This window comes from Misgurnus anguillicaudatus, chromosome 24 (assembly GCF_027580225.2).
Source record: "Misgurnus anguillicaudatus chromosome 24, ASM2758022v2, whole genome shotgun sequence".
NCBI lineage: Eukaryota > Metazoa > Chordata > Actinopteri > Cypriniformes > Cobitidae > Misgurnus > Misgurnus anguillicaudatus.
Genome location: NC_073360.2, coordinates 15,036,592 through 15,060,004, shown reverse-complemented (window position 1 = coordinate 15,060,004; position 23,413 = coordinate 15,036,592). Strand labels below are relative to the sequence as shown.

At 38.5% G+C, this 23,413-nt stretch overlaps 1 protein-coding gene across 4 annotated transcripts in view; it reads left to right on the top strand.

The window, feature by feature from the left end:
• numbl (NUMB like endocytic adaptor protein) overlaps positions 1-23,413 on the top strand; it is a 62,404-nt gene that overhangs the window by 33,541 nt on the left and 5,450 nt on the right. For 3 of the 4 annotated variants that reach the window (XM_055196070.2, XM_055196072.2, XM_055196068.2), the window contains 7 exons: positions 9,711-9,861; positions 12,116-12,190; positions 16,205-16,279; positions 19,379-19,519; positions 19,853-20,057; positions 20,141-20,407; positions 23,203-23,385. In XM_055196070.2, the coding sequence (XP_055052045.2) occupies positions 9,736-9,861; positions 12,116-12,190; positions 16,205-16,279; positions 19,379-19,519; positions 19,853-20,057; positions 20,141-20,407; positions 23,203-23,385 (1,072 nt within the window). In that variant the 5' untranslated portion in view covers positions 9,711-9,735. Of the gene's footprint in view, positions 1-8,266; positions 8,704-9,710; positions 9,862-12,115; positions 12,191-16,204; positions 16,280-19,378; positions 19,520-19,852; positions 20,058-20,140; positions 20,408-23,202; positions 23,386-23,413 lie in introns of those variants that run through there. The other variant, XM_055196069.2, reaches the window with a different exon arrangement.

Sequence of the window (23,413 nt, the reverse complement as noted above, 5' to 3'; positions counted from 1 at the left end):
GAGATGTTTGTAACTGTATGCTTCTTATTTTGATACTCTTACTTTGCATTTACTTTTATTTATCAAAATGTTTTATGACACCTCATAAGTCTAATTTTTGTGAGAATCACCCGCCTATGTTTTGATTCCTGCTCACAATAATGAAGTAATATAACCGCAGTTATAAAAAGCCACATAATAATCCCGCAAAGTCCCACAACCTTTTGCTTAACAGCACACCTTAAACCCCTAAAGATCTAAGAGGAAGAACGAATTGGTCACATTGGATGACAAATCAATTAGTAAGATACTAATTACTGATTAGATACTAACTGACTAGTTTATCATTTTTCACAACAACATAACAGCCAGTGGCGTTGGGGTCAACCTGGTTAGCGCTGATAGGCCACTTTAGCTAAGCTTGTGTTAGCCAACCAGGTTAGCTTGTGAACAGTTTTTCAAAATTGGTTGACCACCTTGACTTGGTTTAGCTATCTTGGAAACTGATGTAGCCTGTGAGATCTTTGTTTCTAAAAGATATTCCGTAAACTTGACTTGAAATGGACTGTGTCAGAAATGCTGTTTATTTGAAGGGTCTGACTTCCCTGCTGAAATAAACAATAGAAACCATAAAATAAATTCTACTCGTTTCCATTAAAATACCAATAGGAACCATTAGCTTTTACCATTAATACTACTTCAAAGTTCCTTTTTGTAATGTGTTTTGGGACATATTCCAGTAGGATTTAATGCACCCACCAATAGAACCCAATACATACTAGTAGAGTCCCACAGAGACCATTATGGTTTCCATTACAACCAATAAAATTCCAATTAAAACCATTTATATTTTATTTTTATTTCACCTTTATTTAACCAGGAAGTCTGTGATGGTTTCTGTTGTTTTTTTTAGCAAGGTTGTACATTTCTGTCTCAAATGGTGAAAAACAGTTGCACATCAATGGCTACTGCAATTCCGTTTGGTGCTGCTATAGCCTGCTTAGTCATGTGGAAATTACGTCCTACAGCTTTAGTTCAGAAAAAGGAAGGAAATCGATTTCAAACTTCATTATTATAATGAAATTTAGGTTAATTTACATTTTAGCTGGGTTGCTTGCTTCTCTTCAGTGGAGAGATTAGTGGCTTTTCTTGAGCATTTGCAGTAATGCCGATTTCTAAAAGAAACTGCACAGCAAGGGTCCAAAGTGAAAGCAGTTATCACTGAAAGGTTATTATGACAAGATATGCCTGGTAGACCAATTTTGATGACATGCCATTTCATATAAAAAACACCCACACAGGGCTTATATATTCCTGAGGAATATCTGTGTGTTTCACCAAGCAAATAATAATAATTATATGCTTGGTTCAGGGCTGTGGTGGTTGAAGGGAAAACGGGGTTTGTGAAAAACCACAGAAGCCCTTTTTGGTTTGATAGAGTGTCAGTGGAGAGCAGAAGACCCCTGCAGTCTGTGATTCAGTTGTCTTAAAGTCCAACACTGACTGTCTTAACTCTTTTAAAGCACCCATAACACACATTGTTTTCTGCCTATCTGGTGTTAATCTGGAGTACCTATAGAGTAGTATTACATCTTTCATATCTCCGAATAGTTTTTATTAGTTTTATTAGATTTATTAAAAACAGATTAGCTTTACAGATTCTTTCCGATAACGTACGGAAAAATCTGGAAGGAGGAGTTACGAACTGCGGGAGGAGCAAGTCAGAAGTCAACACTTTATACGACACTGACTGGATTTCTGATTCACTACATGTTTGTGTCGTTTATATAACATGCATATTCATAATGCTGGCTTTCTTCTCCTTACATCCAAAAGCACACTTCTACTTTCATGCCATTGTTGAGTCTTGATATAAAACAAAGCTGTCACGTGAAGTGATGGCTGTAACTTGCCGTCCTCTCCCGCTGATTGACGTGTGGGCATGCTTTTCCGTAAAAATAAGTGATACGTGTGCCCCGGCATCCTGGCCAAACCTGCCCATTGGCCTATTAATCATCCCCATTTATACTAATTGGCTATATCACTTGGTCTCCTCTCCACTAATAAGCTGGTGTGTGGTGGGCGTTCTGGTGCAATATGGCTGCCGTCGCATCATCCAGGTGGATGCTGCACATTGGTGGTGGTTGAGGAGATTCCCTCATTCATATGTAAAGTGCTTTGAGGTCTGCAGAAAAAGCGCTATATAAATGTAACAAATTATAATGTGCTAGATGATGGATAACAGCTCCTTGTGAATGGCAAATCAATTAGTAAGATACTGACATTAGTATGACAGATAATACCTGACTAGTTTATTATTATACCTAACAACAATAACAGCCAGTTGGGTTGGGGTCAACCTGATTAGCGCTGATGGGCCACCTTAGCTTAGCTTGTGTTAGCTAACCAGGTTAGCTTTTGAACAATGGGGTTGCCTACTGTCCCGTATTAGCCAGGACGTCACGTATTTTGAGCCTAATTTATTTTTCCCGTTAATTAAAGTTTTTTATGTTGACTATTAAATGTAAGTTTTAGTTTGTCACACGTAAGATTAACATAAAGGTGATAAAGTTTTTTTACCCTTAGTGCTGAGTCACAAGTGTTTTGTTTTAGACAGATATTAAAAGGGTCATAGCGTGAAAATCTGACTTTTTCCATGTTTAAGTGCTATAATTGCTATAATTGGGTATAATTGGGCATTTAGTGCAGAGAGAAAGAAAAAATACTTGACAGCACAATTGAGTTTCAATTACAACAAACCATCATTATTGTATTCAGTGTTTGCACTTCATCCGCTCATTTGCATTTTAAAGGACACACCCAAAAATGGCACACTTTTGCTCAGGCCTACAAAGTGGCAATTTAAACATGCTATCTGTGGGGTATTTTGAGCTTAAACATTACTTACGCACTCTGGGGACACCAAATATTTATTTTACACCTTAAAAAAATTTCATAATATGACCCATTTAAAGTTGTTTAATTGTTCAATTAATGGACTGTGTACCTGTGTAACTATTAATAAACCTATCGTATGTTGCCAAGGGCAACAAAGTTATAAATTTATATTTAATTAGGAGATTATCATTTTGATAAATGGCTTAAATACATTTTATACACAAAACCATATCCGCACTGCTGCGGCAGGCCATCTTTTGTCCCGTATTTCAGAGTGAGAAAGTTGGCAACCCTACATGTACCCTTTAATCCAACTTTGAACTCTGACATTCTCTGTTATTTTTATTGCATGCCATTCACATTTGTCAGTGTTGAGTTAGCTACATTTATGTGTCTCGGTAGACCCCACACGAAGACAGATAAAAACTTCAGTGTTTCAGCACCCTTCAGAAATCAACACATTTCTACAACTTTCAGTCATTTCTCAGGTAAATGCATTGATATTATGTCAAATAAAACATTTTTTTGTGTATATGAACATGTATGACAGTTTTTCTTTAACTGAAAAGATGCATTTTATTAGCTTGCCCACAAAATTAATTTCAGGGCCACACCGTAATCCTTAAAAGATATAGACTTACACAGAATTAAACTACAAACACTAAATGTTTTGTGATTTATTTTAGATACATTTACAAGAACTTTTTTTTTACTCGGGATTAATCGCATACAAAATAATTATATGATAAGATTTTTTGCATAATATATATGTGTGTCTACTGTGTGTAATTATTATGTATATATAAATACACACACAATCATGTATGTATTTAAGAAACATTTACATGTGTATATATTTATTTATATTTGTATATCCTATTTGATATATAAATAAAAAAATTATATATAAATAAAAATTTCTGAAATGAATATATGTATGTGTGTGTGGTTAAATATACATAATTATTACACACAGTACACACATACACATATATTATGCAAAAAAATCACTTTTATTTTGTATGCGATTAATCGCATTTAATTTTTGCTCAGCACTAAAATGAATACATCATAAATCATTTAAGCAGATGATTTTCATGAATTAAAGATGGTCTTAAATGGTACAGTGCCAGAAAACGATGCAAGCCATAGCCAACACAAACTAACCTTGAATGAAATAAAATGCAGAGTAAGAGTTTCAGAAGAGATTTTAGCAATGTCCCAAAATCAGATTTGCCAAGTCTGCAATCAAAAGTCAATATTATTGTTGATTTCAATATGAACTCAAACATTTCTCATCAAATTTACTCTTGTATGAAACAACACGCTCACACTTACTGATAATTGATATAAATTTAACTGGGTGCTGAATCCCTCAATGTAAATAATGTCATATAGTGTTAGAAAAGGACAGCACTCACAGTTCAAATTGCGAAAATAGAGTTTAATCGCCCACAACGAAAGTTTCGGGCTGAACGCCCTTCTTCAGCATGTAATGGCGATTTGATTCATCAAATTTACCCAAATCTAAGTGAAAGTGGTCTGATAAGTGTTTACATACTGCATTTAACCCATCCAGGTGAGTAGTGAACACACACACTACCGGAGCAGTGGGCTGCTATCACTGCAGCGCCTCGGAAGCAATAGATTATTCTAGATTATTTATAGATTATTTAGATTACCTATACATTTATCTTAATTTTATAGCTCCACAGTCTCAAAGTATTTTAACAATTGTCTCATTTATTTGTATTTCTCCTAAGCCATTTTAGGCCCCGTTTACACAAGAATGCTCGAGGGTGGAAATGTAAAAATATTTTATCGGATGTGCCTTTTGTTTACACGGCGACAGCGTTTTTGGGGCTTAAAAAGCAAAAAAAAGTGAAACCACCCTCGAGAGTGAAAATCTTAAAAACGATCTACCGTCACGTTCCCGTCTAAAGGGTAAAAACGCAAAAGTCTGCTTACGGTGGCTCTCGTCGCGTCACAGGCATGCACCAGTTCAGGAAAATAACAACAAACGTGGGATTATTTCCATACGTTGGACCTTCAAGTTGCCATAGCAGCACTGATAAATATACACAAGTCTTTCTGGCAGTTGTACGAAATATTCACAGCTAGTATTACTTATCAGATAAGGTGCAACTGTTGATGCGCCAATTCATCAGAGGCAAACCAGACGGCTTTGGCCGAGACCTGGGGACTTGGTGTTGTTGTGTGTCAGTGCTTTACATTGCCACCTAGCCGCCTGGAGTGCATACTACATCGAATATCACACACTTTTGCGTCACCATATGCACGCAAGTTTCTCCACGAAATTGTTCGCATAAATGTGGAATAAAAATTGATAATGCAATGACACTCTTGCATTTTCTCTTCAGAACGTTTCCATGTAAACGTAGCCTTAGTGGAAACATCTGAGAACTCAGTGCGTAGGTTAACTGTTCCTTTAATCTCTCCTGAAATAAATCGTGAACGACTGTCTCCCCTCCTTTCGTTGCCAATTTAGAGATGCGAGCAGCAAAGTCGTAAGAGGCTAAAGTGCCACGTTACAATTACTGCCTCTCCAAAAGCGTCCAAAGAGCTTCCATTACCCCGTCCACCCACGGTCACTCTGTAATGAGCGCAGGCAGCTGCTGTGGTTCGATCCCATGCACAGAGAGCATTGATTTCAGCAATAATGAGACAAATATCTGCACATCTATGGTTGCACTACAGCCTCTGCATTACTACAGTTAGACTGGTTTGGATCGGAGATGGAGCTCGGGGGTATTTACATGTGATGCTTTAGTCTTCATGTTTACAGAAGCATCTTAGAAGACTTAACATTTCATCGACTACTCTCTCTCTCTCTCTCTCTCTCTTACACTTCTTTTTTTGTACATTGAATGTGACACACACAGACTCTTTGTTCTATTTAAACAGCTGTGTCTGTATTATTAGCCATGACATCTTAATCCGGAGTATCCAAGCACATGTATCACTTACCAGATGTGTGTATGCAAGAATTTTATGTATGTGAGGTTTTTTATATATTGGTCATTTAAGATATGGTCACCCATATGCATTCCTGCTGATAAAGCTGACATCACAATTATTTAATTTCAATGTCTTGTGTACAATATTTTTAGATTTTGTGTAAGGCTGAATTTCACCCGTGTGCATACGTTTGCACACATAAAAAACAGACTATACTCTGTGCTTTAGGGTTTACGGTCGAGCCACTAAACAGATCTTAAATGCTTTGTTTTAATTTATTCTCATTTGGTTCCAGCTGTTTCTCATTTGGTGATGAAATAATTGTCATGGAATGACTCGGGCAGCCCTCCAAAGTCTTGTGTGACTCTCATATGTATGTTTTGTTAATTTCCCAGGCGGGTTTCGTAAGCCCTTCTCGAAAACAAACGGGTGAGGTTTTCCCGGTTGCATGTTTTTCTTTGCAGCATGCATTGACTGGTAAAGATGCGGCAGTGGCTCTGTGTATCAGCGAAGGTTTTAGCGTTTGAGATTGGCAGTGCAGTGAGAGCGGCACGTATCAGAATTGTGACCTCAATAAGATTTAGTGATGCATCGCTCCCTCCCTTTCTCATCTCAAGCTCTCTTTTTCTTCTCCTTATAAAGTATCTTTCTGTCTCTGGCTTGGGGCCTGCCCACTCTGCATCTCTCTATGTGTTTTCCTCCCTCTCTGCTGTTCTGGATCTTTGGCAGGAGTTCAGCCATTAGATCAGTCCTGAAAGTGGAGCAGAATCTCGGAAGAACCTCCCATCCTGTTCCTGCAAATGCATAGATTTGCTTGCTTTTTATACTACACCCATGAGTCATTTACCTGCCACACAATCATTGCTACTTGTTATTCATGAGCTGATAATGTACCCCTCAATACGGTTTTACAGTAATATTACTGTACATTGAGTGTATTTAGTCCTGCTTTTAAAACTGAAAGTGAAGAAGCTATTTTAACACTGATGCTAAATAAATTAAGATTGATATGTTAAAATAAATTGAGGTAATGTGCTTTTAAAGGATTTTACTGTATTATCCCAAAATGGTTGTTAAAATGTAAAAAACTATTACTCCTAGTCCTTGATTCTGATTTGTCAACCAGTCCCTCCAGAAAAACACGATTATGTGTAGGGCTGTCACGATTAAAAAATCTTAATTGTCTGTTTTATTGCTTTGACATTTAGTTCTCATACATTTTTTGTTTGTTTATGAAAAGATTTTCACAGATTTTTTTCTGTTATGATTATTTAAATTGAATATTTTGCAAGATTTACTTGGCAGTAAATTAATACACATAAAACACATATTTATCTGATACTGTCTTGTTTATACAGGCGCTGCAGCTCCCCCTTGTGTTTTTTAGAGAGATTTGCAATCATTGCGGTGATCTGAAATCATCACGATGAGGTCAAACAATTGCGATAAGACGATTATTTAATCATTGTGACAGGCCTAATTATGTGATCCAATGCACATATATCTTAGCAGCAAGTTGAAAAATGTTGCATTTACTTCACACATGCGCAGCCATGTCCCCTGTTGTCATGGGAATGTTAGGAAGTGACATAATTGCGCTGCGTGAAAATCAATCAAAAGCTACAAAAGCTGCTAACAGTTTTTGCAAGTTCACGCAATTTTGTCAAGTTCACGCAATTTCATTGCAGAAAATTGCATAAATATCTTGCATATTCCATCACATTTTTTAAGAAACGGGCCGTAAGATCAAGGATTTTTGCGTTTTTGTGGAAGGACTGGTCAACAGCTGTGTTTAACTAGATAAAACACAGCTATGACCGCTACACCCATAGCCATTATATACGTAGACGCCTCATAGACTGACGCTGCCTATTGGAGCTGACGTATTAGCGCGGACGCCATCTTGGATGGGACCCCAATGGGCCTCTCTGGTTACACATAAGTAGCTTTAGTTACGATGACATAATACCGTATTGTCCGGACTATAAGCCGCACCGGAGTATAAGCTGCATCATTCAAAAATGTGTCATTAAGACGAAATAACATATATAAGACGACTAGTGCTATATTGTGAATAAATCACGGCTGAAGGTACTCCTTCACATCGTGCCTAACAGCGTCTTTCGGCAGTGATTTATTTCCGTATACACAGCCTCTCGTACCTTATTGCTTATGTAAACCATATTTTTTGTTTCACAGATTATATTTATATGTAGAATATATTTTATTTATTTATACTGCTGCCATTGTATACTGTAAAATTACAAAATTTTTAAAATAACATATTTTGGTCATGCCACTTACCCCTAGTACTAATGTTATGGTAATGTCCTGTTGCCTTACAAAAAAAAAATGGCATGTGGTATATTCAGCTGCCCGGTTGTGCGGCAGGTGCCAGTCTGCAGGCTGTGATTCCCGTATCTCCCATCGGACCTCTAAACGATCTGTCAAACACGGCAGCAGGCACGTGTCAGAGCTGAGGAAATCCCCTGAAGAGACTCAGACGCCATGCTATTTAAAAACAAAAACTCATATGCGGAGCAATGTGGGCTCTTGTAAGCATGGGCATGTTTTGGATGTATGAGTGTGTGTAATGCTGGTATGCGTTCAGGCTACAAGCCAAGCACTTCCGCAACTCTATGTTTGGCACCTGTTACCCGTAAAGCTTCAGGGCTTTGGGAAACGTGCGCTTTTGGCCACTGCTGTGAAGCTATAAAAGCTAATGCCAGAATAAGTTGTGTGACATGTGGTTTACGTTGGACATCGAGACTTACTGTTTAATGGAAGATTTTATGAAATAAACTCAACACTTTGTAGAGAGAAGATGCCAAACCACGTGAGAAGATGGTAATAATAGCTTATTTATGGCATAATTCTGAATTTCAACTTCTCATCAGATTGGCTATGTACCACATGGCGCACTTCATGTGGATTTGCGGTTTCGTGGATTTACAGTGGCTAACCCGTGTGTGTGTCTGTTAAGTCCACAAGACAGTAAGGGGTCCCATTTGTCATTTTGAGTTTGAAAAGGGTGCTTGTGGGAATCCCCTTTATATTCAGTCGATATGCGCCCCTGATGCAGACTTGGAGTGTTTTAGGTGCCATTTGGGACAGGGCCATTCCAGGTTGTGAGGTAAACTAAATGCTATTGGCTGTTTTATAAGGGGGAGGAGATACTTCCTGTTTTAGTAGAAATTATCTCAGCGAGTCTAACAAAGCTGCACGTTCTAAAGTAATTTATTGGGTCTTTAAAAGTGACACTTAAATTGACTGCATTTTCAACTATAAAAGTTTAAATGCATGCAAAAGCGAATTTTCATTTTGGCGCTGTTTTCTTATTAGGTGTACTATTTATTAATATCAATGGTGTTTATACTTTAGCTTGGGTTAACTGGCTTTGAAGATTTCTGTTTTTCAGAGCGGCCTGGCTTTGTGGTTCTGTGCATCAGTATTTGAGATTACCAATGCAAATGAAGGGAAGAATGAATGACCTAATTATGTTGCATAAATGGGACTCTTCAGAGCAAAGCATTTGTTTGAAATACATTCGGTGCAATCTATATTTAATTCATGCTCTTTAAACAAGAAGTACGTATAACATCCTTGATCATTGAAAATAACCAATAACATGTTGTAATGAATGGTTTCGATGCAAGTGCTGGTAAAATTCTGAAGGCCGAATCTGATTCATTACATCCTCCCTGTCCACAATGACCCGTCGTGACCAGTCATGAAAAATCACTTTTTAATCGGTCAGAAGCACTTGATCTCTGATCTTATGGTGAATCAAGATCTCTTTAATTGTATCATAATGATATGTGTTCCTAATCCCATTTTTATTTTTTTGTCCTCAGCAACAGAGAGTTTGAGAGTGTGGAGATGAACAAACTGCGTCAGAGCCTGCGCAGGAAGAAGCCCACCTATGTGCCGGAGGCCAGCCGGCCGCACCAGTGGCAAGCCGATGAAGAGGCTGTACGAAAGGGAAAATGCAACTTTCCCGTTCGGGTAAGAGATGAGAACATCATAAGGAGCGATTCACATTTTGCGTCTTTTGCATGCGCAAATACGTTATTATGAATGTAGCCGCGCGGCAAGCTCCATAGAGAGTAGTTTCACAACCGCGGTGCGGCACAGTCTTTATTCCAGGTGTGGCGGCGCCGCAGCCAGTTAAAGATACTTCAACTTTTCAGAATGTCACGTCAAAACAATGTTGGAAAGAAGAGGAATCGCATGGTTGCGTTTTCCGTGCAGTTTTAGACGAGAAGTGTGAATCGCCCCTAAAGGGGGGAACACCAAACACGACTTCAACAATTTGCACAAGTAGATTACATACAAAGTCAGTGCAAAGACACGAATAGACGCAAACACGCACAAGGCGAAGCGAATGGCGTTAATTGGATGCTATTCGCCTCAAATCGTCTTTTTAAAAAATATTCAACAAAGCAAAAAATTTGCATGATGCAAAGTCAAATCTTGCAAGTAATCTAGAGCGAGGAAAGCAATGCTACGCGTTTGGTGTGTACACAGCGTAAGGTTGCTTATTTAGTGATACAATGATGTCATCGCCCCACGTCTCGACCCTAGTCAGACACCATCACGTATTAAAAACAAGAATGGCAGACTTAATGCCTATGTGTGTAAGCAGATATTCTTGAGACGATTTCGTGTTTACGGATTCTTTATTTGAATGAGGAATTAAAAGATCAGATAGAAAGCTCTGGCTTCTGTGACCTTAAACATTAGCACTCGTGCAGCTGCTTACCTGAAGTCTTTCACTTAAAAAATACACAATGGCACCCTTTCAGAACTGAGATCTTGATATCTGTGCATTGAAAGAGCCCTTATGATTATGTAGTTTTTGAAGACCTTATCTGTCAGTATCACCCTTACGGTTTCTGGCTAAGGGTCTGTAGTGACCATAGACTGTAAAAAAAGTTGGACATAGACATTTATTGTAAAAAAAAAATATAGCCAAAATATATCAAAGATGCCCACTAACATCTTGCAGCGATGACGTCATTTGGTGCACTTAGTAAAACTAATGCAGGGTTCACACCAGACGCGGTAGAGGCGTCAAACGCGAGTGATTTACATGTCAATGCAAAGACGCGATTAGGCATCCTGCAGCACGGTACGGAATTGAGTTGAAAAATCTGAACTTCGGCGGATTTCCAAGCCGCGTTAACCAATCAGGACCTTGCTGCAGTGATTACAGGAAGCGAGTGGAGTCGCAGATCCCCCTCCCATGACGCGAATTTCCGCTTGAATGTCTCGAATGACTAGAATTTCACCCGCGAATGAAGCGAGTAAACTCAAATGTTCAAGCATCCAACTTCGCGCAAATAGCGTGTTTTGCCGCCTCGACCGTGACTGGTGTGAATGCACCATAACACTTAAAAGTACATCGACATGATAAGAAATAACTTGATTAACAAAAAACATTGTTAGGAAAAATTTATTTGAAGTATAATTTTTTTACATTTGCTCACGTCATATTCATTTACATAGAGAGGGTGGGGTTTATGACCTATACTGCAGCCAGCCACTAGGGGTGGTATAAATGTTCTTGTACCACTTTTCAGGACGTGTGTGGCATGCCTGGTAGTGACCAATCGTTTAAAATCATATGCATTTGAGACTATTTATTAAAAGTGTGCTCCCTAAAAATCAAACCCATGAGTTTCGCACCGCAAACGCAGCCCTACCAGTTGAGATACAAGAACGTTGCCTAGACAGTAATAACACCCAGCATGCATAAACACACTCTATGGGTAATTTTATGAATATTTTATTGACTTTGAAATGAAACTAGGCTCTTTTAAAGCTAAAGATGTCCTGTATCATTAAGTAAAGTGGAGGACTTATTTTAGTGGAGCTTCATAATTAAATTCAACCTAATTTAACCGTGTAGCACGAGGCTTCAGCGAGACTGAGATGTAATCTCCAATGCCCTCTGACCACTTGGCCACAATAATCACATAACGCGAGCCTGATCTGATCGCTATTACTTGTGTCTGCATGAAGACATTTCGATTGGTTCAGGCCAGACAGAATGGCCCACATCACAGTTCCCTCTACATATATTCTCCACTGTCCATTTAAAAGGGTCCTTGAAATCACCACAGGCATATTTCACGAAAGTGTCCATTCAGTGAACATAGTAATATGCAATAAATGTAATGGATGGAATACAGAATTTGTGGAGCTCATCAGTTTTGAACAGTCCCTCTCTCTTTTCTCTCTCTTTCTCTCTCTGCAGTATCTTGGTCTGGTGGAGGTCGAGGAGTCCAGAGGGATGCATGTGTGCGAGGAAGCTGTGAAAAAACTGAAAGTGGTGTGTGTTTTAATGCTTTCCATCACTGCTCCACAACACATTACTCTTGCTATAAAAAGCTAATTGACAGCCATAGAAACAAATTTAGAATTGTTAAGTATGGTATAATGTACAGTTATGTACAACATAATGTACAGTTGCCTGTAAGGCTGGGCAATGTAGCAAGAAAATTCAATCAATATCCTAATGTACAGTATATGTATGAAATGACTCAAATAAAGGTAGTTTTTGTGCTTTAATTTCAAGTAAACCTTTCACTTTAAATTTTAACAAAATAAAAACTAAGTAAAAATATTAAAATAAGTAAAATTTAAACAAAACAATGAAACCATTGCATAGATGACTCTGGACCATAAAACCGGTTATAAGTAGCATGGGTATATTTGAAGCAATAGCCAACAATACATTGTATGGGTCAAAATGATAGATTTTTTAAATGGCAAAAATCATTAAGTAATCATGTTCCAAGAAGATCATTTCCTACCGTAAAATATAAAAAATGTATTTATCATTAGTAATATGTGTTGCTAAGGACTTCATTGAACAACTTTAAAGGCAATTTTCTCAAATATATTCATTTTTTTGCACCCTCAGATTCCAGATTTTCAAATTGTTGAATCTCAGCCAAATATTGTCCTATCCTAACAAACTATACATAAATGGAAAGCGTATTTATTCAGCTTTCAGATGATGTATAAATCTTAATTAAAAAATAAACAATTGACCCTTATGACTGGTTTTGTGGTCCAGGGTGGCACATATATTGCTCAGCCTTCAATAGCTGGCCATTATAAAAAAAACACTTTTTGGATCATTTAAAGCTCCCGTTCTGTCTGTGATTTTGAAGCTTTGATTGTGTTTATAGTGGGCAATATAACATGTGTTCATGTTTCACGTGTAAAAAAACCACGGTATTTTTCACACAATTTACTTATCTGTATAGCGCTGTTTTCACTGTCCTCAAAACAGGCTGATGTCTTCCTTGTTCTGTGAAGTCCCTCCTTCAGAAATACGTAACAAGTTCTGTTTGTGTAGTTTGTATTTAGTGTGCTGTGATTCGATAGCAGCTTAGCTTAGCAGAGCCGTTTGAGCCAAAGCTGGTGACTGACGTATTCCTGTGGGCGGAGTTTAGTCAACGAACTGTTTTACTGATGTCATTAAAGCAGGAAATAGAGGGCTGTAGTCCAAACAGACCGTTCGTTGTAGGCTTTTAAAGAGGAATTCTATTGAAGAAAATATATCACCTGGCAGTGAACATTGAGCTTTATCAGTTTACAGGTATTATTTATACTATTATAGCAACATTACACAATAACTAGGGTTTAAAAAATGGTATCAGGAAGAACATGACCTTTAAATCACTTTACTTTGCATCCTGATCACCCTGTCAAAATGTCTCATGCTTCATATGTTTGTGAGAGTCTATAAGCTTTATGTGACAACTAATGTACTATAAAACATGAAGTTTACTAATTCACAAAAAGTCTATTTATATATTTTAATACGCTAAATTATGTTTCTTATGTAATATATTTTTATTATGTATGCAAAGACTTTTCACCCAGTGCTGTAGTCTGTTAATGTGTGAGTGTGTCTTTGGGGCCCGTCCATCTGTTCATATACACTCTGCTTTTCATCCTCATGTTGTTTCATGCTGTGTCTGTCCACACATTCCTCATTCAATTTTTTTAAAGACTTTATTTTCCTTAATCCCGCTTCTTATTCACAGTCATGTGGTTCTCTTTTCTATACGTTCTGCCGTCTTGGGGAATTTGGAAAGCGCCACTTAACCTTCTTGTAACATTAAGGTTTTTGTATTGTTCTTGATTTTGCAGCATTTTGCGTTTTACTTAACCTCACAGTGTTTTTTAAGTGTTATATCCTAACCCTGACTGTCTGAGACGCATGAAAGACATATTTAAAAAAAAGCCCTGTTCAATAACAGGTGGACTTGCTCTCTACTGCTAACTAGAGGTCAACCGATTTATTGGCTGGGGCGAAAATTTGGCCAGTTTTGCTGCAAAATTAGGCCAATTAATATGCAGGCACATTTGCGGGTACCCAAGCGTTGTTGTAGAACTGATGACGCCACTTCTTGTTGCCTGCAAGCAGATCTCTCCCTGAGGCTGCGTGTGTGACTGCAGCCGTGTCTTGTTCACAAACAGCTTTAGTAAACGATTGCATGATCGCGCGAATTTAAAGTAGCCAGTACAACAGCCTGACGGGCTTATGTCTCGCGATGCACCTCTGTGCAGCCACAAAGATTGGGCTCATTAAATGTGATTAATGTTTGAATGTTTCATGGCTGAAAAATGATGACTTACCTCAAATGAAGTGAGCACTACAAACACAAGCCTCTTTGATATTTGCATTGTTCCAGTCTGCACGTTGCTTGCAGCAGCAGATGTTGTATTTTTTTGTATGTTTTTAAGATTCTGCATGAATCGCGAAAACTTAACGGAAGACCTGGTGTGATTTTCACAGCCCACGACGTAAGTAGGCATTTTTGACGATACTGAATAATACGCAACTCAATCGGCTGTAATGGCTTTTCTGAACCTGACATGCGCAGTGGAACGTGAACCGTGAAGGGGTCTATCCAGTGAGGAAATGTTTTCAGTATTGTTACAGTAACACTTTGTTACAGTTTTGTGTTGCCCACAAGACGTCACTGTCAGCACAATCCATCACTCGCAGCACCTCAGAAATAATGTGAATATGCTTAGAGAGTGTTTAGAAAGATTTGCCCTAAATAACAGTCTAAACTTAAAAACTAAGAAAATCAGCATCGGACAGAGAAAAAAAAACATTGGTCGACCTCTACTGCCTACCCTGCAAATCTTAGAGATAGAGAAAAATCTGTGTTTGTATATTTACACACAATATGTATGCATTTGTTGAGGAATGTTTTTTTATCTTTCTGCTTTATACATAGACAGTTTCACGCAACACACCAATATCACCCCTCACAATAGATTCCAATAGAAACACAATGGATAGACTATTAGGGGCGGTTTCCCAGAAAGGGCTCAAGTGTAATCCCAGACTAAAATGCATTTTTCATATATATCTTAAAATATATTCGTGCTATTGTTTTGTCTCAGGATGCACATCAGAAATGTTTTTATTTATTTGTAAGGTATGTTTGTAAAAAATATTCAAGTGTCATATTATAATGAAGGCCTAGTCCTGGCTTAATCTAAACTCTGTACAGGAACTGAGTTAAAATTCAAATGCCCTTTGGTGTTGAATCAATTGTATTTATTTATAGACAGTTTCAGCAGTAACTAAACGGTAGACTTCCACATACAATCAATAACAACGGAGTCCTTTTATAGAAGTTTATTTCTGATAACAAGCAAAATAAATGACAAATAAATTACATTTCATATATCATATCTAACGCGCATCAACTACTCGCCGTCTTCCCTCGTCTTTGGCAAACCAAGACATTTTATTTTCACCAAGGTATTTGTTTTAGAGATCAGTTTAGCCACTAGCCAAACCAATAAATAAATACAGACCGGAAGTTTACTTTGGTTTAAGCGTCAACGCACGTGTTGATGAAACTGTCTAGTCAATTTTTTTGCTCATCTTTCCTACCATCACTATTGTTTTTACTTAGCTTGCCGCAGTGAATTCTTAGATTGTTTTATTAATGAAGCACCTGCAATGCTGCTTTAGGTTTTCATTAAAATAAGGGACCTTAGAAGGTACGGTAATGTTGCCTTCATTTTAGGAAATGCATTGGGATGCTGTCTAGGTAGGGAGCTAGGTTTTGGAATAGGGCTTTAGATTTTTTGTTGTCTCATACAGGACATGATTCTTGTTTTATTGTTGTCTTGTTTATAGAATTAAATTGGTTTCATAATAACAATGTCAGTGTTGGGATGCCTAAAACAGCATTGTGAGTAAAAGGCTACGATGCAGGAGAGCTTATCAACATCCCTGTATTAGCTTTGATAGCCCATTGTTTCCAAAGACTGATGTTGTTTTAATGTAATTTATTTTCAGAGTGGAAAGAAAACAGTCAAGGCCGTGCTGTGGGTGTCCGCCGATGGCCTGAGAGTAGTAGACGACAAAACCAAGGTAAGTGTGTGTGCATTTTATTCTCTGTCCATTGATCCAATAAGTTTTGAAGGTCTGCTGACCCTCACTGAGACTCCCAAGTCATCCATTAGTCTGCATGGAAGCAAGTCTGTCAAAATATGTGATGGGAGGGAAGTTGGCAGGCTCGTAAAAGACCCGTCACGTGACCAGTCGTGCTTTACGAGACGTCGAGATGCCAAAGGTTTCACGAACTGTGCTTGGCTCTCATTGAAGCATGGAGATTTTTCTTCCGGAAGTTTGGAGAGCAATGAAACATCCTTCCCACTGACATGCATGCACACAATGTCTGACGAATTAACCAGAAAAGGTCAAAGGGCTTACATAATGAGTTCAATTATGCGCTTTTCCTCTTCGGCTCACAAAGAGCAAGGCAGAGGGTCACAAAGCATTCTTGTTTGTTTCCTGTAAGGGCCTCACATTCAAGCCGCCAGCCATTGCCTCACTGTGCCCTTCTGGTAATCCTCTCATATGCATACAAGTCAACACAGCTACCTAATCCTTCCTGCCACTGTCACACACGACCATAAACATCTCCGCACGCCACCTGTGTCCGGCTCTATGTAGCCGTTTAACACTGCTTAAAGGAACAGTTTACCGAAAAATGAAATTATGCATTGTTAATGCCAAATCTGGCACAACGTATTGTAATTTAGCGTTTAAACACATGCGACTGTGGATGACAGCTGTTGTCAAGAAAAATATAAATTTTTAATTTAATAAAAAATGTAATTTGAGAGACTTAATTTGTGTTTAACGATTAATTTGTGTTGCACATTTTCAATTTTAAGTAAACTATGCCTTTATTGAAACTTCAGTTGTCAGTATTCATTTTCTAAAGAAAGGGGGTTTGGGAAAAGACCACGCTGCATCATTCCTTGACAAGTGTAAGATGAGTCAGCAGTCTGGGTCTCTTCAAAGATCTTCCCGTCTGCTGTAAACCCCCAGTTATCCCCCCGGAACAAAGTCATCCATGACAAACCTTTTAGAGCTCTAACAGGGCCCCTTCAGTCAGTAATTGGCCCACAATGAATGGTCCTCTCACCTCCTTGTTTTCTTCCTCTGGCTCTTTTTCTTTTAGAGAGAGCTTTACTGCAGTGTCTGACCCCTCACCTAACACTCTCTATGCTCTTTGGGTTCATACATTATGTATTGACTGTGGCCCCCTAACACGGTAACAGTAGCCACTGTTACTGCGGGAGGCCAAAGCTGCAAACAAAAAAAGATGAGTAAAATGACGGTAAACCAACAAAAACAATTAAATTCTTAAAAAAAGATTATAACTGACAACTCAGGAAAATCCCAAATTCAGTATCTCAGAAAATTAGAATATTGATGTGTTTTCGTCGATCGGATCACAGTGTAAACGGCCTAGAAGACACCTAGTGCCACACGCTAATCAGCTAATTAACTCAAAACACCTGCAAAGCCTTTTAAATGGTCTATCAGTCTAGTTCTGTAGGCTAGACAATCATGGGGAAGACTGCAGACTTGACAGTTGTCCAAAAGATGACCATTGACACCTTGCACAAGGAGGGCAAGACACAAAAGGTTATTGCAAAAGAGCCTGGCTGTTCACAGAGCTCTGTGTCCAAGCACATTAATAGAGAGGCGAAGGGAAGGAAAAAATGTGGTAGAAAAAAAAGAGTACCTGTACAGTACATTACAGCCTAGCAGTAGCGGCTGGGGACTTCTTTTCCAAGGGCCGCAAATTACAAATTTGTGTTCGGAGTGTCGTGTGTTGCTCGTCAGGTCAAAATATGTGTCCGTTGCGTCATGTGAACTATGTGCATCGTGCCTCATGTCAAAATACATGCCCGCTGCACACACGTCGAAATGGTTTATGATAAAAGAGTCACATTCACAAAATACACGCAAGACACTCACTTAACACTAAACTCTGACTACACATGAAATTAAGCGAGTATCTGGCAAACATAAACGACTATTTTATCATAAACCACTTAGAAGCATTTACAGCAGGCACATATTTTGACATGACACGTGATGCACACAAGTTTACGACACTCTGAACACATATTTTGACATGTCAAGCCACACACACACGGCGGGCTAAATACAGGTTGTACATTTCGGCAGTGTGTTTGGGCACTAAATACAGTGGTGAATAAGAGATTTTCAAATTGATAAGTTGATGTGTCTTTTAGTCATTCGTTTTGGATTTTTACTGAAACATAACTCCCATAATTGTTTGTTATTTACATTATATTATTTAGTTTTGGATGTTTGGAATTTACCATGTAGTTATAAAACATTACAAAAATTTTATATAAAATCTATTAATCGGCAATAGTAACCGCAATTACAATACCAAGGTGAATAATCGTCAATTACGATTTTTGTCATAATCGTGCAGCCTTGTGTTTGTCAACATTGGAAGGACTTAACGAATCATGAATCTTGAACATTAAAAAGCACAGCACACTGCTCTTTTCTAAATTTTAAGTGTCAACCAAAAAAAGGCAGTGCGGTTAAAAACGCTAAAAACGTGTTTCGTCTGATCATAGTCTTCTGTTATCATTTACTCATCCTCATGTTGTTCTAAACCTGTATGAATTTCTTTTATCTGATGAACACAAAAGATATTTTGAGAAATTATAGTTAGCACATAGCTGATTGTAACCATTGACTTCCATAGTAAAAAAACAAATATGATGGAATTCAGTGGGTACTGTCAACTGTGTGCTTACCATCATTTATCAAAATATCTTCTTCCTGATTTATCACAATACTTCCATAATATTTGTTTTCCTACTATGGAAGTCAATGGTTACAATCAGCTGCGTGCTTACTATCATTTATCAAAATATCTTCTATTTCTGATGAACACAAAAGAAGTTCATACAGGTTTAGAACAACATGAGGATGGGAAAATGACATTTTTTTTTGTTTTGGGTGAACTATCACTTTAATGTATTGTATAATATAACAGTAACCCTGTTATTGTTTCAACCAAGCGCACAACACTCATGATTCCGATCACTTTCCTTTTTTATACATGTATTTTAACAATTATGTTTTAAACTTGTTTAAAATAGATCCTTATTGTTGTCTTTAAAGGACCTCATTGTTGACCAGACCATAGAGAAGGTGTCCTTCTGTGCACCCGACCGCAATTACGACAAGGCGTTCTCTTACATCTGCCGTGACGGGACGACTCGCCGCTGGATGTGCCACTGTTTCATGGCCCTGAAGGACTCGGTGAGGATAACCGACTGAAGGATTAATTCCTCAGCCACTATTGGCTGCAAAAGGGGATTAAGATAAGGATTATGGCAGGGTTATCTAAAACCAGAATAAACACTTAAGGGCCGTTATCTATTCTTGAGGCAGGGAGAAAAACACAAATGGAATTTTGATGTCATGATTAGGACGCCAATATTAGATGAGACAAAACCATTTTGTGGTGCTATTGTATGGTCTTACTTATTAAGATGAACATATGGTTAATTTTAATCAATACGACCTATAAACATATTAACATAGCACAGACTAAATCAAATTTTGCTAACGTACCATCCTTCACAATACTAGGGGGAGCGACTGAGTCACGCAGTGGGATGTGCTTTTGCCGCTTGCCTTGAGCGAAAACAGCGCAGGGAGAAGGAGTGCGGGGTCACGGCGTCTTTCGATGCAAGCCGCACATCATTTGTAAGGGAAGGATCCTTCCGTGTCTCCTCAGCTGGACAGCAAAGTGACCGGGATGACATCATGAAACAACTACAAGAGAAAAGAAAAGGTGAGTGCATTCAGTGTTATGCCAAATCTTATGCAAAAATCTTAGAATTGCTCACTTATAAACTGGTCTTTGTGTCTCGGTAGAAGCCTGCGGCATTTCTGCTATGCTGTCAGGAAATTCTTCACCTCCAGAGGGAGCAGCCTCACCGGTGGAAAGGGCGGAGCCAGGCGTGCCTCACGCTATCCCACGCCGTCACGCCCCCCTCGAGCAGCTCGTACGGCAAGGCTCTTTCCGAGGCTTCCCACAGCTTAGTCAGAAAAACTCACCTTTTAAACGGCAGCTGTCCCTACGCCTAAACGATCTCCCTTCCAACCTTCAGCGGAAGACCGACTTCCAGACCAAGAACCCAGGTCAGTTACTATTACCTGTTGTGTTGACTCAGCACTGGTTACCCTGAGAAGTATCAAACTCACACCATTCACCTAATAGCACTTTGTTTAATTTGTCTATTGTGTGCCATCACCCAGAGTACTCGGGCCAGACCTCACACAAATACTTTCTGGAATCTCAAAGCAAAAACTTAATTTGAAGCGGTTTAATTCAATTCTAATTACGCCACCAGATTGGATCAAAATCAAATCAGGATTTTACCGACTTTTGATTGCACCTAATTTTTGGAAAATGAACATCATTCGTGCATTGAAATCTATCAATACAATATTAATAAATTACGTTCTCATTTCATACATGGTCACACTAAATCACATGAAATAAAAAAAATATTTCATCCATTTTATATTCTCGTATGAGCTTTTGGCAGTGTTACTGGCACCAAACTTGATAAAAAAAAAGAACCAATGACACAGCTGATAAATTCAGTCCTTTAGATGAAGGGTGATAAGTAAGGGATAATGTACTGTATTGGCAGCAGATTGTTATCACAGAAATAAACCCAGACAGTGTGATCAAAACCTGACAGGAAGCGGGGTTATTTTTTGATAACAACCGGCTGCCTGTACATTATTTTGCTTATTACACGGCTATTTACCTTATAAGTAAGGTAAGGAATATTAACCCCTTCAGACCCTGCATCCACTGAATTGGACAATACATGTTTTGTGGTTGAAACCAATAAAAATGCTGATCAACCAATCAAAATAAGGGTCTGAAAGGGTTAACTATTGGTTTGAAATATTTTATTATTATCTAATTTTTAACGAATACAGACCTTCCGCAAGGAAAACCCGTTTACTTTCGGTTTTAAGATAAGACGTTCAAACGTCTTGAACACACTATTTGGTTTAATCATTTACAAATATAATGTCATGTATTTTATTAACTATTTCATTTATATAATTTTATAAACGTTGAATGCCTCCTAGAAAATGCTCTTTTAAATATATAAACATACAATATATTAAATTAAAGAACAGACCCCATAGCCTGGTCCAACCAGACTCTCATACATTCATTTCAGTTGTACAGAGGTTCTGGCCACGCTCCATTGCAAAGCATTCCTCTGTTGAAGTTTAAAACTATTGGATCTGCCCAGAGTCACTCAGGATCTGCCATAGCCAATCGCTAACGTTTGGTCGTGACGTATATCATGCACCAAAACCGGCCGGAAACAACAAGTCCGAATGATCAAACCAACAAAACTTAGCAAACCTTGTTCTTGCTCCGGCTTTAACTTCTGTATATTCGGCAGCTTTGCAACAACGGACCGAATAGCTTTTCTCACGTCTTTCTCCGCTGCCATTACTGAACTACAACTGACGCACAACCTCAATTTCATCGTTCTTAGCCACCCCCATCTGTTCGCTGATTGGACCTGCAGATTTTTGAAAATTAAGCGGAAGCACGTAGGAGGGCGGAGCCAGGCTACAGACCCCCTGCTTTAAAAAAAACAAAACTTTTCATCCTACCTTCATTAGTTCTCTTTATCATCACCTCTACAATATGGGGAGGTTTCTTTAAAGACACAAAATTTTTGTAAAGGACTCTTGATAGAGATCAAATGCAGAGCGATCCTCAAAACTTAGACGGACATACAGCTGTTCGCCCTAGGGCGATAGTTCCGGGTTTAATAAGTTGCGCCACCTGGTGCATAATAGCGGTATTGCGGATTGAGGAGATAACTTGTCAATGGCGGGGAATGAGTTAAAGACATTTATATTTATATTAAACTGTACCTGTCAAAATGATTTGCAGCATCTGGGTTACCGTGTGTTAGTTTTGAGCAGCTGTTGTCTGGAAATAACGAACTTGCAAATGTCGCGGCTGGCCAATCAGATTCAAGCATTCGAACGAGCTGTGTAATAATGCAATCGCAGTATAACAGGGCAATACTATTTACATTCCAAATTTAATGAATGTAATGGGTTTCACTAATTATAACCTAAGTGGAAACTTGCTTTCTGACCCTTTAACCTGTTAAAGGAACAGTATATAAGAAATGTATATCAATTAATCATAAAATGGCCTTGATATGTCACTAGACATTAAGAAATCATTTTCATTTCAAACACTTATATCACTGACAACAGTGGTCTGGCCAGGATATTGTCATTTAAAACGTGATGTTGATGTTGTCATGTGTATTGGCCACCAGTTTTGTCATTGCAGTACCAGTTTTGGCCACAATCCTACATACTGTTCCTTTAAAGTCCCTATGAAATCAAAATATTTTCTCCTTTTTGTATAAATACATTAAGGATGTATATAAACTGATACAGTCCAAAACGTTGACAAAATTCGCATTCAGAAGATAAGCATTTAAAACAAAAAAAGTCTAGAATTTTTTTGATGTCATCCTGCACTTTAGCTTCTTGTCAAATTTCCTGTCCAATCCAATGCTCCCTAGATGCTAAAGGGTCCCGCCCCCTACATTACAAAGAACCTGCGCCTGAGATGAGACACTTGTTAATACATTTACTAGTTCTTATATGGGGAATGACACATAGTGAACTATGTAGGGGGATAAGAAACGATTCGGACAGCGTAAATTTGCTTTCTATTGGGGTGAATGAGGTCTGATATTGCATCAGTGTCATGCAAGCTGCTTCAGCGCTCGTGTACACACACAAACCTGTCTTGTAGAGTGTTTGTTTGTCTTTTTATAAATCGCTAAATTGACACAAATCCCAATAAAACGAGTCAGATGTGAACACAGGTGTGACTGATGCTCTCTGTTGACTCGTCTCAGTTCCAGAGATGGATCTGCCAGTTGCAGGAGAGCCAGACAGCATAAATGCTCTGTGCAGCCAAATCAACAACTCTTTCACCAAACCTCCTGAAGACCTGTGTGCCAAAGCCACAAACAACTGCATACCACAAACAATGTGCAGCGCACCACCTGCTATTCCCCCTCCACCTGCACCCCTGCAAGGTAACACAAACTACACACTCAAATCATT